This window comes from Hydractinia symbiolongicarpus, chromosome 8, assembly GCF_029227915.1.
Source record: "Hydractinia symbiolongicarpus strain clone_291-10 chromosome 8, HSymV2.1, whole genome shotgun sequence".
Classification (NCBI taxonomy): domain Eukaryota; kingdom Metazoa; phylum Cnidaria; class Hydrozoa; order Anthoathecata; family Hydractiniidae; genus Hydractinia; species Hydractinia symbiolongicarpus.
In genome coordinates this window covers 23,655,702-23,670,826 of record NC_079882.1, presented here as the reverse complement: position 1 = coordinate 23,670,826, position 15,125 = coordinate 23,655,702, and the positions used below count along the sequence as shown (strand labels likewise).

Sequence of the window (15,125 nt, the reverse complement as noted above, 5' to 3'; positions counted from 1 at the left end):
TAATTAGGAAACTAAAAAAAAAAATTATAATTCAAATATATCTTGTACAACAACACAGAAACTTTGTAAAATTTTATAACAATCTACTATAATGTACAATAGGAGTTTGATATAACACTGCTTCGTTTTATAAGAAAGCACATATCAAGAAACAGTCGTCAGTCCGTCGGAAAATTCACGGAAATCACCCGTATCTATTTGCAGCTCATTCTCGTCCCCAGATTTTTTTTGAGATAAAACTTTGAAGGTAAAGAGCTTTGGGGTCGAGAATACTCGCTCAGAGACAGCCAGACATCATTATAAATATAGAAGACAAAAATGGAAGAAAAATACATGCATAATTATGCCAGCAGAAAGTGACGGAAAAAAATTTATTGATAATTTCTGATTGGTTGACAAGTTTTCTCGTTTAAAGTGTTCCCATTTGTTAGAAGGAAATAAAAAATATCATCACAATAAAAGATAGCAGAATAACCAATCAAAATATTCTGTTTCACGCCTTTAGCCAATTTTAATTCGACAAATTATTTTTAAAAACTAAATCATGCATCTAAAAATACAAAAATTCTTATGACTGACGTAAACAAGGCAAACAAGCTTGTTGCCTCCGTTAACCCTACTTTATTTATAAGGGATTACTATCTGATGTCTAAACACCGAAATCACCAAAAAAGCAATAAATTAATTACATTTAAAGCAAAATTGTTCTAATTTCTTCTCAATGTTTTTTTTTTTAGTTCGCGATTTGAGAAGACAAAGAAAACGACGCTTTTTATTTTATTAGAAGAGTCAGTGAAAAACATTTTAGGTTCAGCCTGAATGCTTTCAAACATTAAGGATAGGTATCAGATCCTTAATGTTTAATCTCGTTCTAATGTTATCAACGATAAAAATATAAAAATATTATGTATGTATTTGTTGTTTTTTATTTATGTTTGACTACACTGAAAGCCAATAAGTATATGAATATACTTATTTACAAAACAGAATGTATTAAAATATGGGAAATTTAAGAAACGAAATTCGTTGCTGCGCGATATGATACAAAACAAACAAAAAATCTATTCCATCAAAATTGAACAAAACGCTACACAGCACATGCAGCAACAAACAAATCCAATGAAAATATAGGACGCCGTTGTTAACCAAAAAGCAAATAAATACAATGTCTGATCACAATAGTTATGTTTCGTGGGATCAGAACTCGGTTCATATACGGAATATATCCATACATTACCAGCAATAAACCAGCCAATTAAAAAACAGTCAATAGTGCGCTCGCATAGAGATTTTTTGGAATCATCGTCATCCGAATCGGATCCTTCGGACCTTTTCTTTACCTGTGAGTACAAACCAACAATATTCCGCAGGACACCAAATGCACCCAAAACGATCAAATAGATGGGTATATATTTTTCAACAGGACAATCATCTTTAAACTTTACGCCTAAAGGTAAATTAACAAGACGCATAAGTACGCATACATTAACAAGACGCATAAGTACGCATACGTAAGCTACCTCGCAAAACAACAGTCGAAATGAATTTTGCTTTATTGTAATATCATACGAGCTAGCCAAGGTTCCTATTCATTTTCATGCAGCATATGGAAAAATAATTAAAATCCTGCCCAGGACATGCCCTGAGCTCAAAGACAAAGAGACTGATTGTCAGACTTCAAAAGTACAAATGTTATTTTTTGAGAAGGTAGTAATACTCAGTATCTTCTTTTGAAAACTTACAATATTAAATCCCTAATTGGCCGTCCCTTAACGTAGCCATATGAGATTTTTAAATAATAAAAAACTTACCAATTACAATACAAGCAATAGGTATAGCAAGAAATATTGCTAAACAGATTGTGCATCCAACTAAAAATAACAACATCAACCACGAGTAAAGTAAACATTTCAATTTGAAGTAACACAAACAAAAAAAACAAAAGATGCGATAATATATTAAACTCCTACTTGTTGAGATAAACAGAATTGCCACCTTTTTTAAAAAGTCAACAGTCCCTGACGATTCTTCTCTCGCCTGTCTTACTTCTCCAAATATACTTTCATATGTTGGAGGACGATCTAACAAATAGATAATTACCATTCTCAAAGAGGTCACATAACAAATAATACAAAGTGTCAATAGCATATCCATACAAACCTGCCACACTGTCATAGGCTGGTGGTTCATCATTACCATAACTTGGCGGTGAACTGTCAGCATTTAGATTCTAAACAAAACAAAAAAGTTACATGTTATCTTGGAAAATATCATTTCGGGCATACAACTTGATTATAAATAAAATAACCAGAAGCTTGATCATTTTGAAAATCAGAGGGATGTAAAACGATTTTCTTTAAAAACTATATATTCGTCTACACATTCCAGTAGACATCATCAGAGTGTATATTTTTTACAAATTAAAAGTTAAAATGTTACAGTAAGTAAGCGTTTCTATGCATACATATATATTATATAAAAACAGTAATAAAAAATATAACAACTTAATTCAACAAATTCAATGGACTGATTGTTCTTGAACATTCAAGGTTGGTTCAACGTGCTTAATATGTAATGCTTCTGCCAACTTTCTTTTGAATTTGTTGTTTCTATAGCCACCAGACAGAATTTCGAAATCGTCTATGGTGATACTTTGGTGGCCAGACTTCTGTGCATGTTCAACCAAATGTGACTTTTTATTAGTCCATGGTGGTCTGTGATGTTCTGCAAATCTTCTACCTACTTCTTCTATATACATAGCTTCACAATTTTGATCAGGACATGTGGCTTTATATATCAAGTCATGTTTGTGTTTTTTCTCAATCTTATCTTTAACATTAAATTTCGAACTTAGTTTTGTTCCTGTGTAGATAATTTTGCATGTATTGTTTGCAGGTACAACATTTTTGTTACGTAATGACTTTATAGTCGTTTCTCCTAATTTTCCTTTATATGGTAACATCAAATAATGCTCTTCGATATCAGTATTTGATACTGTTTGTTGAGTTGGCTGTACTGCTGTGTTCAAATGTTTAACCTTTTCAATTGTTTGTTCAATAACCCAATTTGGATAGCCTTTATGTCTCTAAACACTTTCTTAAGGTGTAGAACTTCTTTCTGTAAATGCTCTTCGTTGGAACATACTTTGAATGCTCTAGACACTAAGGTTTGTAATGTACTTCTTTTCCATGTGGTTGGCGCAAACGACTGCTAATGAAGATATATATTGTTATTAGTATTTTTACGATATACTGTGGTTTGGATTCCAAATTCTTCCCTTATTACAAGTACATCCAAGAAAGCAATAGTACTATTCTGCTTTGTTTCATATGTGAATTTAATGTTGTTATGGAAATTGTTCAATTTCGACACAACAAAATCTATCGAACCTTCTTTTATGTACGCAATAGTGTTGTCAACATACCTTCTCCATGGGCTCATGTGAACTTTTAAGGATGGTAGAATTGTTCTTTTTAACTGAACCATGAATATACCTGCAAGAACTGGGCCTAACGGCGATCCCATTGCAACACCATCAGTTTGTATAAAAATTTTGTTATTATAGCTAAAATGAACATTCTTCGTGCAAAGTATAAGAAGTTCTTTCATTTGTTGTTGAGGTATATTCGTCTTAATTTCCTTGTTGGTGTAAATTTGCTTAAGAATAATGTCAATTGTGAAGTCTAAAGGAACGTTAGTAAATAATGAAGTGACATTAAATGATATAAGCTCTGAGTTTCTTGGTACATACTGTTGTTTTATATGTGTGATGAACTCATTGGTGCTTTTAACAGTGTATTCAGATGTACTTAGTGGTGATAAAAGTTTTGCTAAGTATTTAGCAAGATTGTATGAAGCTGTATTGATGTTAGAGATTATTGGTTGTATAGGTAAATCATTCACTGTTCCATTTGTTTGTAATTCATGTATTTTCGCAGTACCATAGAATCTCGCTGGTGCGAAACCTGTTGGGTATAATCGTTTGTACTCACTTTCTGATAGTTTGGATTTAATCTTCCTAAGGGCATTTTGTATCTTCTTTTCTGTTGTTGCTGTAGGATCATTTGGAAGCTTTTTAAACTGATCAGTGTTTAACAATTCCATACATTTATCAGCATACTTGGTTGCATCTAAGATTACAACCCCTCTTCCCTTGTCTTGTTTCACTGCGATAATATTTCTATTGTTTGATAAGTTATCAATTACTTTTTCATATTTATATGGAATGTCAATCTTGTTACATTTTTCACAAGTACTTCTTAATTTTGTTTTCAACGAGGTTAATTCATTATCGGGTATATGTTTAAGACTACGAAGTAAACCTGTTATCTATAGTATTTAAGCATTTACCAGGTTTTAGTATTTATATGTAGTACTGTTCCATTCGCAATCTTTAAAACATCTTCACTAGCTCAGAGCTTGTTTTAACATTTACTGTATAAGCCTATTAAAAGTGGGTAGGCAATGCCCTTGAAACGTAATTTATACATTCAGAACACAGGACCTATATTGACAACAGTGTTTCCAATACATAAGTGGCTATATCCTGTATAAATATTCTGAATAATTCATAATTAAAAAGACTACACAAGAATGACTAGCTGTATTTGATTAATGATATGTGACAAATTGTGAAAGTGCAGCAAGAGACTGCTAAGATGTTAACTTCAGTGACCATTAAATGAAAAAAAACACAGGATAGCCCAACACAAAATCAGGTTGTCGTCCAGAAGCCTTTTGGGAAAGTCGAGCAAGCTAACAAAGGTCCACAAATAAATATTAAAGGGCTATAAGGAGTAGTTATTCCAGCAAAAATGCAAATAGACACGCTGCAGCCAACACACACGAAATGAAACGATCCAGTTCTTAGTCCAAAATGAATGAAAAGACAGGTCTCAGACAATGGACCACAACACGACTCTTACAAATTTGAACAATTTCAAAAAAGTGAGAATTCAAACACACAACAGTCCCTTCTGCCATCAATCTAGCAGATTATAGCTGAGTCATCAGTAAAAATAGTCAAACGCATTATAAAGAAAAAATTTGCCAGCAACCAGGACATTAAAACAGAGCATACTGATTCACCAAACTCACCAATGAAAAAAATTGTTAATGGAGGAAATCCAGAAACAGTATTTCGACCAAAGCTATCGTACTACCACTGAGCTCATCATATTTAAAAAAGGACCAAATAGTGGCAATTCAGGTTCAGCATACTAAGAAATGCCAAGGACATTCAAAAAGTTAACACACTGTTGTAAGAAGAATCTGAACCAACAGTGACAATTAGTACAACACATAAACAGAGTTCAAATGATCTGCCAACTCTACAGGAATCAGAATAAGACAGTGACTGCAACGAAAACATTCCATACAGTGACAAAGATGCCAGCGAGGATTCATTCACAAATGTCATGCCTGATGAGAAAGACACTGACATAAACAATGTTGAGAACATCTCTAATTCTGGCAGACGAGTGAAGCAAAAACAACCTATGGCCTAAGAAGACTTGCAAACAAAAAATTTTTTTTATATTTTTATTGCATGTTTCGGGAAGCTCGATCTTTTTTACTATGTTAGGATATATATTATTTTGTTCACAGTACAATCTGAAACAAGGGAGAAAATGGAAAAGGAAGTGAATTACATAATCTAGACTTTTAAGTAGGGTGCTGCACAAATTAACATGCTTCTCTTAGCGCTCATTAAAACATATTCTTAATTCTAAAAAAAGGATTAACATGATATGAGTGTGCAATATCTCCTGTCCATTACTGGGGTCTCTTAAGCTCACTGGACCCATTCATACACACCATTAAAGTTTAAAAATACTAGGATAAGATGCTAAGCATAAAAAAAAAAAAACTTAGACGGTTTAACTATATAAGTTGCAAGGTGACAAAACATTTTCATTTTGCATTAAGAACCATGGACATGTGCATGGCACAGGCAAAAAAAAATAAAAATCACAGACTGCAATGAGATGTCAATTCTCGGATCCGGGTTAACCTTATCAAATTTTTAAAAAGAAAACAAGGAACTTTTGAGAAAAATGAGTGGCATATTTGGATTTATCAGCAAAAATTATATAACATAGGAAATTTAGAATGCCAAAAGATTATTAGAACAGGATTTATTGTAATTTAAAGTTTTTAAATTTTATAAGAGTTTGATACGGAAGCTGAGAGGGGACACCGAAAAGAAAGTCTAAAGGGAGAAAAAAGAATTTGGATCGAGAAAAGAAAATTCAAATCTCAAAAATAGAATTCGAATTCAAAAAAGAAAATTTGAATTGAAAACTAAATTTCTTTATAAACAATAAAAAAAATTCCGATCGAGAAAATAAAATTGAAATCGAAAAAAAAAAATTCACCAATCAAGAAAAGAAAAAACAAGTACAAAAAAAATGGAATAAAAATATTTATAAGTAAAATTAAATTATAAGAGCATGGCACTGATCGGTTTCTCCTCCATTGTTTACACAAGTATGTCATTCTGTACGCAGTGTGGTAGGCAGTTATCTGACGATTTTTTATTTTGTACTCAATGTGGATCACGAAAAGACTTATGTACTACCTCAGACAGTCCTCCAGCTACAGCAGATGAGCGAGAATTGATAGTTTATTACTTTGAGAAGCATTTCCCATACAATGCAATCGTTCTGTTTTTAAAAATATATCATAGAACATTAATGTCAACGAGAACCCTGAAACGACGATTACGAAGTCTTGGGTTGAAAAGGAGACGTAGTAATGTTAACGAGGCAGTTTTACGTAGTATAATTGAACAAGAACTACAAGGTCCAGCTGCAGTGAAAGGATACCGAGGGCTTTGGCATTTACTTCGATGTTCATATGGCATAATGGCTACACGTGACAGCGTGATGTAACTGCTAAGAGAGTTAGATCCGGATGGTACTGAACAAAGAAGATCGCGCCGTCTACGCCGTAGAGAATACACATCACCCGGTCCTAACAATTGCTGGCATGTGGATGGGTATGATAAACTGAAACCATATGGTCTACCCATTCACGGTTGTATTGATGGTTTCTCGCAAAAAGTTTTATGGTTGAAAGTTTCCAGAAGCAATAACAACCCACTAGTACCTGCTCACTTGTTCTTAGAAAAAGTAAAAGAGTTGGGGTTTTGTCCACTTTTAGTTCGAACAGATTGTGGTACCGAAAACGGTGTTATGGCTGATATGCAGTGTTACTTAACACAAGACGCTAACGCACACAGATATGGGTCATCGCTGTCCAATCAAAGGATCGAAAATTGGTGGTCCTTCTATCGACGATCTTTCACAAGTTGGATAATAATTTTTTTTAAGAATATGGTAGAGAAAGGAGTGTTATTGCCGGGGAATCACATTCATGAGGAATGTGTTTGGTTTGTGTTTTCTGATTTATTACAATCTCAACTAGACCAGGTTCGCTACCAATGGAATACCCACTTTATACGAAAGTCCCGCCACGACAGTGTGAGTGGAATTCCAGATATCTTATTTTACTTGCCAACTACAGTTAATGCTAATGACCAAAAACGCTTGATATCAGAAGATCATATACATAACTTGATATCGCAAAGAGATGTAATTTCAGAACGCAGGAACGCTATGATAGGGGTCGATACTGAACTTCTTGAATATTTTAATAGTACAATCAGAGAACATGGAATATCCACCAAAAAATTGACACAATGGTCAGGGTATTTTTGAACAGATAACAAAACTTTGTGTATAAACTATGAACATAGAAAAGAGACATTTGAAACTAATAACATAATTTTCATCCATAGAAATATAACATAGTAGTATATGATGTAGCCAAAAATATATTTATATTGACGAATTTTAACCAAGAAACAAGCCTATTTTTCATGTAAGTCGAATGATATTGGCGTGCAGTCAAACATAAGTAGTAAGAAAAGGAGTCTGTATAATGAACATTAACAAAATTTATGTCAAACATAAAAAGTACAATATACTGTTTCTTGTGAAGACTTTTTTCACTTGAGAATTTAGGTTGCAGCAATAAAATATAACAAAATGCAACTAACATGACATGGTGTTGAAAAGTGAATAAACAAAAAATAATCGACTCCAAGTATCTTGGTGTTACTGGGAATGTCAGGATCATTAAGCATGTGCTTACATTGACACATTTCCCAAACTGCTCATCATTGACATGATTAAAAGATATTTTCCCTTGTCCATACATTGATGACAAAACAAACTTTGAACCAGTACAAAATTGAACAACATCACTTAAAGTGATTACATGCTCTTTGTTTGACTCATGCCCTTCTTCGTTCAGACAAATAATTTTGACTTTTTTCGATCCCTCGTGCTCTAAAATTTCTAAAAAATTTGTCCAGTTGTAACATATGTCTTCTTCTGCTTCACATAGTGATTTATCTTCTGTATTACTCGTGTATTCTACTGTAGTGTAAATTTTCAATACATCTGAGGATTGACATGATTTGGAAATAGCAAATTCGATTTCACTTTCTTTGTAATGTGTTTTTAAAATTGTTAACATTCCAAGAATATCCAACCCACTTAAAAATGAGGCAATTTCCTCTGCACAACTGGATAAACAGCAGTGTCTGATGATGTTGTCAATAAATAATGACTTATCTTCTAAACTTACATTGACTTTTGTAACTCCTAAATCGTATCTCTTTGGGAAAAGCTGTATAGCTGTCTTGAAGGCAGCATTGTCTGTGGCAGCTAATACATTTTCAAGTTTTTGTTGAATGTCAATATCAGGGACGTCATCAACTTTGAAAACTTCTGTGCCGCCATCCAAGAGCTTCGATACAACACAAGGCATAAAATACCTTGGTCCAGCACAACCCATGATAAGTGCCAATGACACTAGGTTACCAAATAATTTGAAATGACCTTTTTGTAATTTTTCGAAGTCATGCAGGAATGTTGAGCCATTATCACCTGATTGCAATAAATATTTTTTCACATCATCAAAAAGTGCTGCAAAGAACTCTTTAAGTGGCCCACCACCATCTTGTGCTTCTTCACCAATGAATGTAATTGTAAACGGTTTAACACCTTCACGATAAAAACGTTGTAATTTCTCTAATGTGTCAAGCCAAATTTTTCTCCGCCTCACTGAAAGCTCCACAGTTCCAACTATTTTTAGAGATGCTTGCAAGTTTTCAAGTTTGTCTGTTAAAGATGGTTCATTGTCAATATAATTTTCAATTGAATGGATGTTGTTATCAAATGTAGGAAATGCACAGTGTGTACTGTTATACTCAGTTGAAGGGATAGAACTGCAACTGTGTCCATCATTAAGTAAACCGAATGGATCATCTACATCGTCAATTGTTGTCAAAAATATGTAGGCATTATCGACTCTTGTGGACGTATTTTCTTTATTGATATAATTGATTTTGTCACTTTTTTTGCTATTATGATAAAATTGTGATGACAAACACAGGTAAAATAAAATTTGGGAATATGGTTTACAAAGGTCTTCCTTGTAGTCATTTAATTTAAAAGAAACACTTTTACCAGGCATACATATGACTTCTTGAAAGTCTGGATAGAGCAAAACCCAATCTTCTATGGCACAAAATTCCTGATTGTGGTTGCCATGTTTTTCGATGGCAGCAAGTAAAATTTCTGTTCCAGATGATGCTTCTAATACTTTTAGAGGAAGTCTTCGCCCACGAACAACTCTCATCTCTCTGTACTCATCCTGCATGGCTATGCCCACATTAATAATCACTGATATTTTTAATTCTTTTGAACTGTTCTTCTGCTTATTATTTGTTCCCATCATAGAAGCAGATGATGGTTTTGCTGATGTTGTTGTTGATGATATACTATGTCTCTTTTTTGTACCAGGCTTGAAGAAGCTCTGTCTGTATTTTTCTCGACTCTCGGTAAAACTATTCAAAGGCATCGTATTCGATGGAGTACAAGATGTATCGTTTTCTAATGTTCTAGCGCCACATTTCCCACAAAAAGTGTGCTCTGTTTTGACTTCACATCCACACGCTACACAGTACGCCATTTTTATCTGCAATCAATGTTTTGGTACAAAATAATACGTCAACCGAAATTAATTAATACTTCTTTTTTAATTTTCTTCTCAAACCTTTTTCTTTTTCTCCGATATTTATGCTTTTTTTTTACTTCTGATTTATTCTTTTCTCAATTTTAATATTCTTTTCTTGATTTTGATTTTCTTTTCTCGATTTGAATTTTCTTTTCTCGATTTGAATTTTCTTTTCTCGATTTGAATTTTCTTTTCTTGATTTCGATTTCTTTTTTTCAGTGTCCCTTCTCGGCTTCCGTAGTTTGACCATAATATCTAACTGCAGTGAAAAATTTTCATTGCAGTTAATTTGTGTACTCATTTCTTCATAAAACATCAAAAGTTTGGCTACTAATAGAGGCAGTTGTACTTAGTGTAAAAACTTGAAAATTTGCATGTTTCCATAAATTTTGGTGCTGAATTTAAATATGTTGGTCATTTTCGTTGAAAATGATCAGAAAATTTCAAGCATGTTAACCCGGATCCGAGAATAGACTGGATTTGTAAAGCCTGTTCTTAAACAAAGGATAATGGCGGAGAGAGAAACAGTTACAGTGCATTTTTAATCCTACATTCCTAAAAGAATAAAATAAAAACATAAATAAGCCCATTTAGCCTTATGTTGTCTATTACACAAGCTACTTTCAGTTTCTCAACATTATTTAGAAAAGAAAAATTTTAAAACTGGCCTTTGTATATAACAAAAAATTTACAACCAAAAATTTAAATACTTGTTATTAATTGTTTGTATTAGATAACCAGCCCCCTGTTAGCAAATAAATCATATAGGGCTAGAGCTTTAGCATTTTGTTCAATGCTCAGTTGTTATTATACTTTTATTCCTTCTTCCTGTTCACTAGTGTTACTTTATGTGTTGCCTTCCCTAGTATAGCTAAAATAAATGCTGGTTATAGTTTCCTGGAACTACGAAAACAATAATAAACACAAAGGCAACAAGTCATGCGAAACAACAGAAAACAGCAGCTACTCTACCCAATTTCCTGTTTCAATATCCGCCGCCATCTTTCATGTTATGGTTTTTGATGCCTGCCTCAGCTTCTAGGACATCAACCTCGTTCTCATGCCTCTTTTCAACTTTATTTTAGTACATGTCCAGGGCACATTCAGACCAGGTTTATACAGATATTACCAAAGTCAATATTTAAAAGTGTTAGTGGTACCGTCGTTTAAAACAAAGCTTTTCTTATAAATACAATAGCTCTGATGGTTTTGCATTATACATATTTGATCATCAAGCCAACATAAATTTATATGGGAAAGCTGCTGTTTGGGAATAAGCACTTGGGTGCATTTGCGCAAATCCGAAAAATATTAATGTATAACGAACTTTTCCCATTAAATACAATTAATCACTGATTGGGTTCGAGTTTTTGACATTGCGCGGGAACGTTCAATTTGGGGTACACTTTTCCTTTCAAGGATAGAAAAGAATTTTTTTCGTCTTTTCTTATATCACAAAGGCAAAATTTCCAGGGAATGAGGGGTGCGGAGGCAAATTGGTTTTTTTATGTTAGGAAGTTTAACGCCCTCCAAGATGTATCCGAATTCAAACGTCAGCAGCCCAAATGAGCAGGGAATCAGCGGTAGAATTTTGTACTTTTGTATAAACTTTCGCGAACAGCGAATTTTTGGCATTTCGCGAGGATAAACTTTCGCCAATGATAAATTTCCAGGATTTTTTGAAATGTTCAAGCAAAAAATAAAAGTTAAATTTTAACAGTTTGAAAAACTTTTAACAACTACTATACAAAATTAAAAAATGACATTATATAAACACAAATGTCAAAAACGTTTCTTTTACCCTCACTTGGATTGAACCAATCACAACCTTCTTTATCGCTACTCTCATCACACCCGATTTCGTTTCTCCATGCTGGCAAGGTAAGCTCTTCCATTGTCAAGCTGGCTATAGCAGTTAGACGTAAGGTATCTCGTCACCTATCATTGGATCGATTTATCAAATAGACCGATTGAAGGCAACTTCTGTATACCAAGATCTGCAGCATCTGTAACCCAGAAGCTTTTCGGTCACTTTTGATAATAGTAACGCCTTTGCTGGGAGTCATTTCATTGTAAAACTCAATGATTCCACCAGCATGAAGAGGCTTTAAAATAGATAATAGAAGCTTGACTTGCATATCATTTAATTCAACGCCGTCTGCTAATCTTTTTGCTATCTGATTTGAATACCACTCGTTAAACTTGTCCTTGAAATCATTTGCAACCCATTCACAGTGATCAAGCGGTTAATAATATTTTGTCATGTTTCTTGGCACATGAACAATTAGGATGTTGTTTTCTTGGTATCATTCGACAATAACTTCGGTCATTTGGCCAAAACATCCATCCAGTTAGATGGCTGATGTTCTGGTTATCATTGGTTTATCACTACTACTCTTGATAGTATTTGACGTATTACCACGTTTCGTGTTCAGTGTTTCAGAGAGAAGTTATTTTTTGTCAAAGTATACAAATGCATGGATTTGTAAGAGTTGTCAGTTCACAGAGCAAACAAATGTAGAAATCTTTCTCTTTACATGCTTTCAACTATTTTTCTAAAGAATTTTGGCCAGCATTATTTCGACATATAACGCTACAGTCATTAAATCGCGGTGCCCAAATTGCCCATCGAGTGTTTCGAACGATTTTTTTTGGGGGGTAGAATTAGTCCTGATGCAACCAGCCAGTAATGTTTTCGTAGAATCATTACCATTGCTGACCACGTTTATAATCTCAAGGGTATGGTGAGGTGTAGTAACAGTCATTTTATTTGCTGTGTTATGAACATAAATGGATGGTTACTTATGATTTATTTGATTCAGTCAGTGTTTTTTTTCAAACTATAAGTCAGGTTATGCCAGGTTATCGGATTGGTTGGTTTTTTGGCGTTTACATCTTAAATAGAGATAGTGTTCCTATAAATACCACAAATTATCACTTAAATCAGAATAATACAGGGAATGAGACTTTTTGTTAGCAGATTAGGTTTGTTCAACAGTGTTTTAAAAATAAGAAGTTGCAGCAAGAAAACAGAACCACCAAAATAGATATTGAGTACAACAACATGCATCAGCGCCGTGCCAGATTTCATTTGGGAGATATCGTTTACTCGTTGTAAAATTTTCTTAAATTCAAAACAATTTTTTAAAAAATTCTAAGATCAACGGATTTTATTGTCGAAGATGCAAACTTAGAAGAAACAACCTAAGAAGTATAGTTTAGAAAACAATAGGGTACCTGTTCCTGGTACCTGTGGAATTAAAAAATCTGACACAATTTGAATAGATATTGATAGCCAGAATATTTCCGATAACGCAAGTTTACTCCAAACCAAGATATAGCAAGAAGGCTTGTTAGGGGCATGTTCTTACTCTGTCTCAGCAACAGCTAGCAAATGTTAAGACTTACCGGTTATAATTTTACCTGTACTTGGAAAGAACAATCATCATAGTAGAGATTTTATTGTGTGACGACAAAAGGTAGCAGATGCTTTGCATTTGTTGGTAGAGAAACCCTCCTTTACAGTGATGTTTTCATTGACCCTGTCAAATTTGGAAACTTCCACAAAACGGACTATTACAAAACTTTGCTGCCAATAATGTTGTAGCGAATGGGTCTTTTGACTCAGAAACCTTGTATGATTCTGGACCCTATGACAACCTTTCCTGTTTACTGTTTTAAAGTTTACAATGAAGAAGTTATCAGTTTCATACCTGCTTAGAGGGTCAAAAATAACTTGATGCAATAATATCAGATCAACTTTCACCCGACACTGATGACATTCCATACTTTGATTTGCAGATTGATTTAACACCACTTAATAAATTTGGAGCTAACATTTCCAACTTTATTTTTTGATGGTATAGGTGACCCTACCAAAGCAATTTTAGCAATTGAGAGTTCAGTAGAAAAAATTTCAAGAAGTTGAAACATCTAAAGTTTGCCGAGTACATTAACGTTACGATTAGCTTAATGGGCATTCAATATCTGTATAAAAAAAGACTTCTAGTACAGAAACCAGGAGAGACTAATCTTACAATTGTGAAATGCGTAACATGGTTTCAAGCAATGACCATCAAAACTTAATCTCGCAACTGATGTATTATACCAGGTACAAATGCGTATTGGAACAAATCCAACCAAGAATTAAAGGCTACCATTTCATCGTCCAATAATTTTCTCAAGCATAATAGCAACAAGTGTTCACTTTGCTGCGGCTTAAAGATTTCTGCCATTAGCAATAATCTGAACTTTGAAGAGGACTGAGTAATATGGGGGAACAAAATCATTGAATATTCTGAAATTTTAATATTCAATTTTTGATTATTATTGAAACTGTATTCAGACACAACAATTCCTCTTTAAATTCAAAATCATGAATAATTAATAAGTTTTGCTGAATATAGCTATAGTCTACGTGCTTGCAAAATTGTACAGAAGGAAATGACGTAATTATTAAAGGGAAACCTTACATCAAAGATGCATATAAGACGATCTTCATTATGCTACACTGCACGAAATTATTACACGCGTAAATATAATTCACAGCATACATCAAAAGCACATCTATATATTTGTGTAAAACCCAGAATTTCACTATTTTTTTCCTTGTTGTAATTCGTGGGAAAACTTACACAAAAATTAATAAGGACGAAACACTTTCATATTACCATTGCGCGAAAATTAATACGCGCGAATAAGGTATTTTGCAGAGCTGATGAAATATTTAATGCAATTCAGGTCTTTTTTGATGGTCTCAAAAAAGTCAAATTTAGCTCCCGCAATAGCTACTACTGCGATTTCTACCAAATAAGCTTCTTACTTTATCTCGTTGCGAGATAAAGTAATAAGCTTACCGGCTCTGGTGTTGGGCAACTTAATTGTGGGATAGGACGAGAATGCCTATTACCGAGAAAATATTTAACTGGAAAACTACGGATGTACTATGATAAATATTCACCTATGTATACACACCATCCGGATAAACTATCTGAGTTCATCACTAATATATTGCGGCACGTAGTGTAGTGGGTTCG

The 15,125-nt window shown here is 33.6% G+C and overlaps 1 protein-coding gene across 1 annotated transcript; it reads right to left on the bottom strand.

The window, feature by feature from the left end:
• Positions 1-14: 14 nt before the first annotated feature.
• On the bottom strand, positions 15-13,427 carry LOC130655177 (transmembrane protein 272-like). Its single transcript, XM_057457899.1, has 5 exons — positions 11,062-13,427; positions 2,161-2,230; positions 1,971-2,081; positions 1,812-1,871; positions 15-1,447 (listed from the first exon to the last, which is right to left on the bottom strand). Exons 1-5 carry the CDS (start codon positions 11,089-11,091, stop codon positions 1,062-1,064), a joined length of 657 nt encoding a protein of 218 aa, XP_057313882.1. The 5' UTR covers positions 11,092-13,427; the 3' UTR covers positions 15-1,061.
• Positions 13,428-15,125: the final 1,698 nt, after the last annotated feature.

What these genes read in the sequence shown, in the direction of transcription:
- LOC130655177 (XM_057457899.1), bottom strand. Translation starts at nt 11,091, where the DNA reads ATGGCGGCGGATATTGAAACAGGAAATTGG. An exon ending in ATATTGAAACAGGAAATTGG is followed by an intron (nt 2,231 to 11,061) that starts GTAGAGTAGCTG and finishes TGTTTTGTTTAG; the next exon opens with AATCTAAATGCTGACAGTTC. An exon ending in AGCCTATGACAGTGTGGCAG is followed by an intron (nt 2,082 to 2,160) that starts GTTTGTATGGAT and finishes TCTATTTGTTAG; the next exon opens with ATCGTCCTCCAACATATGAA.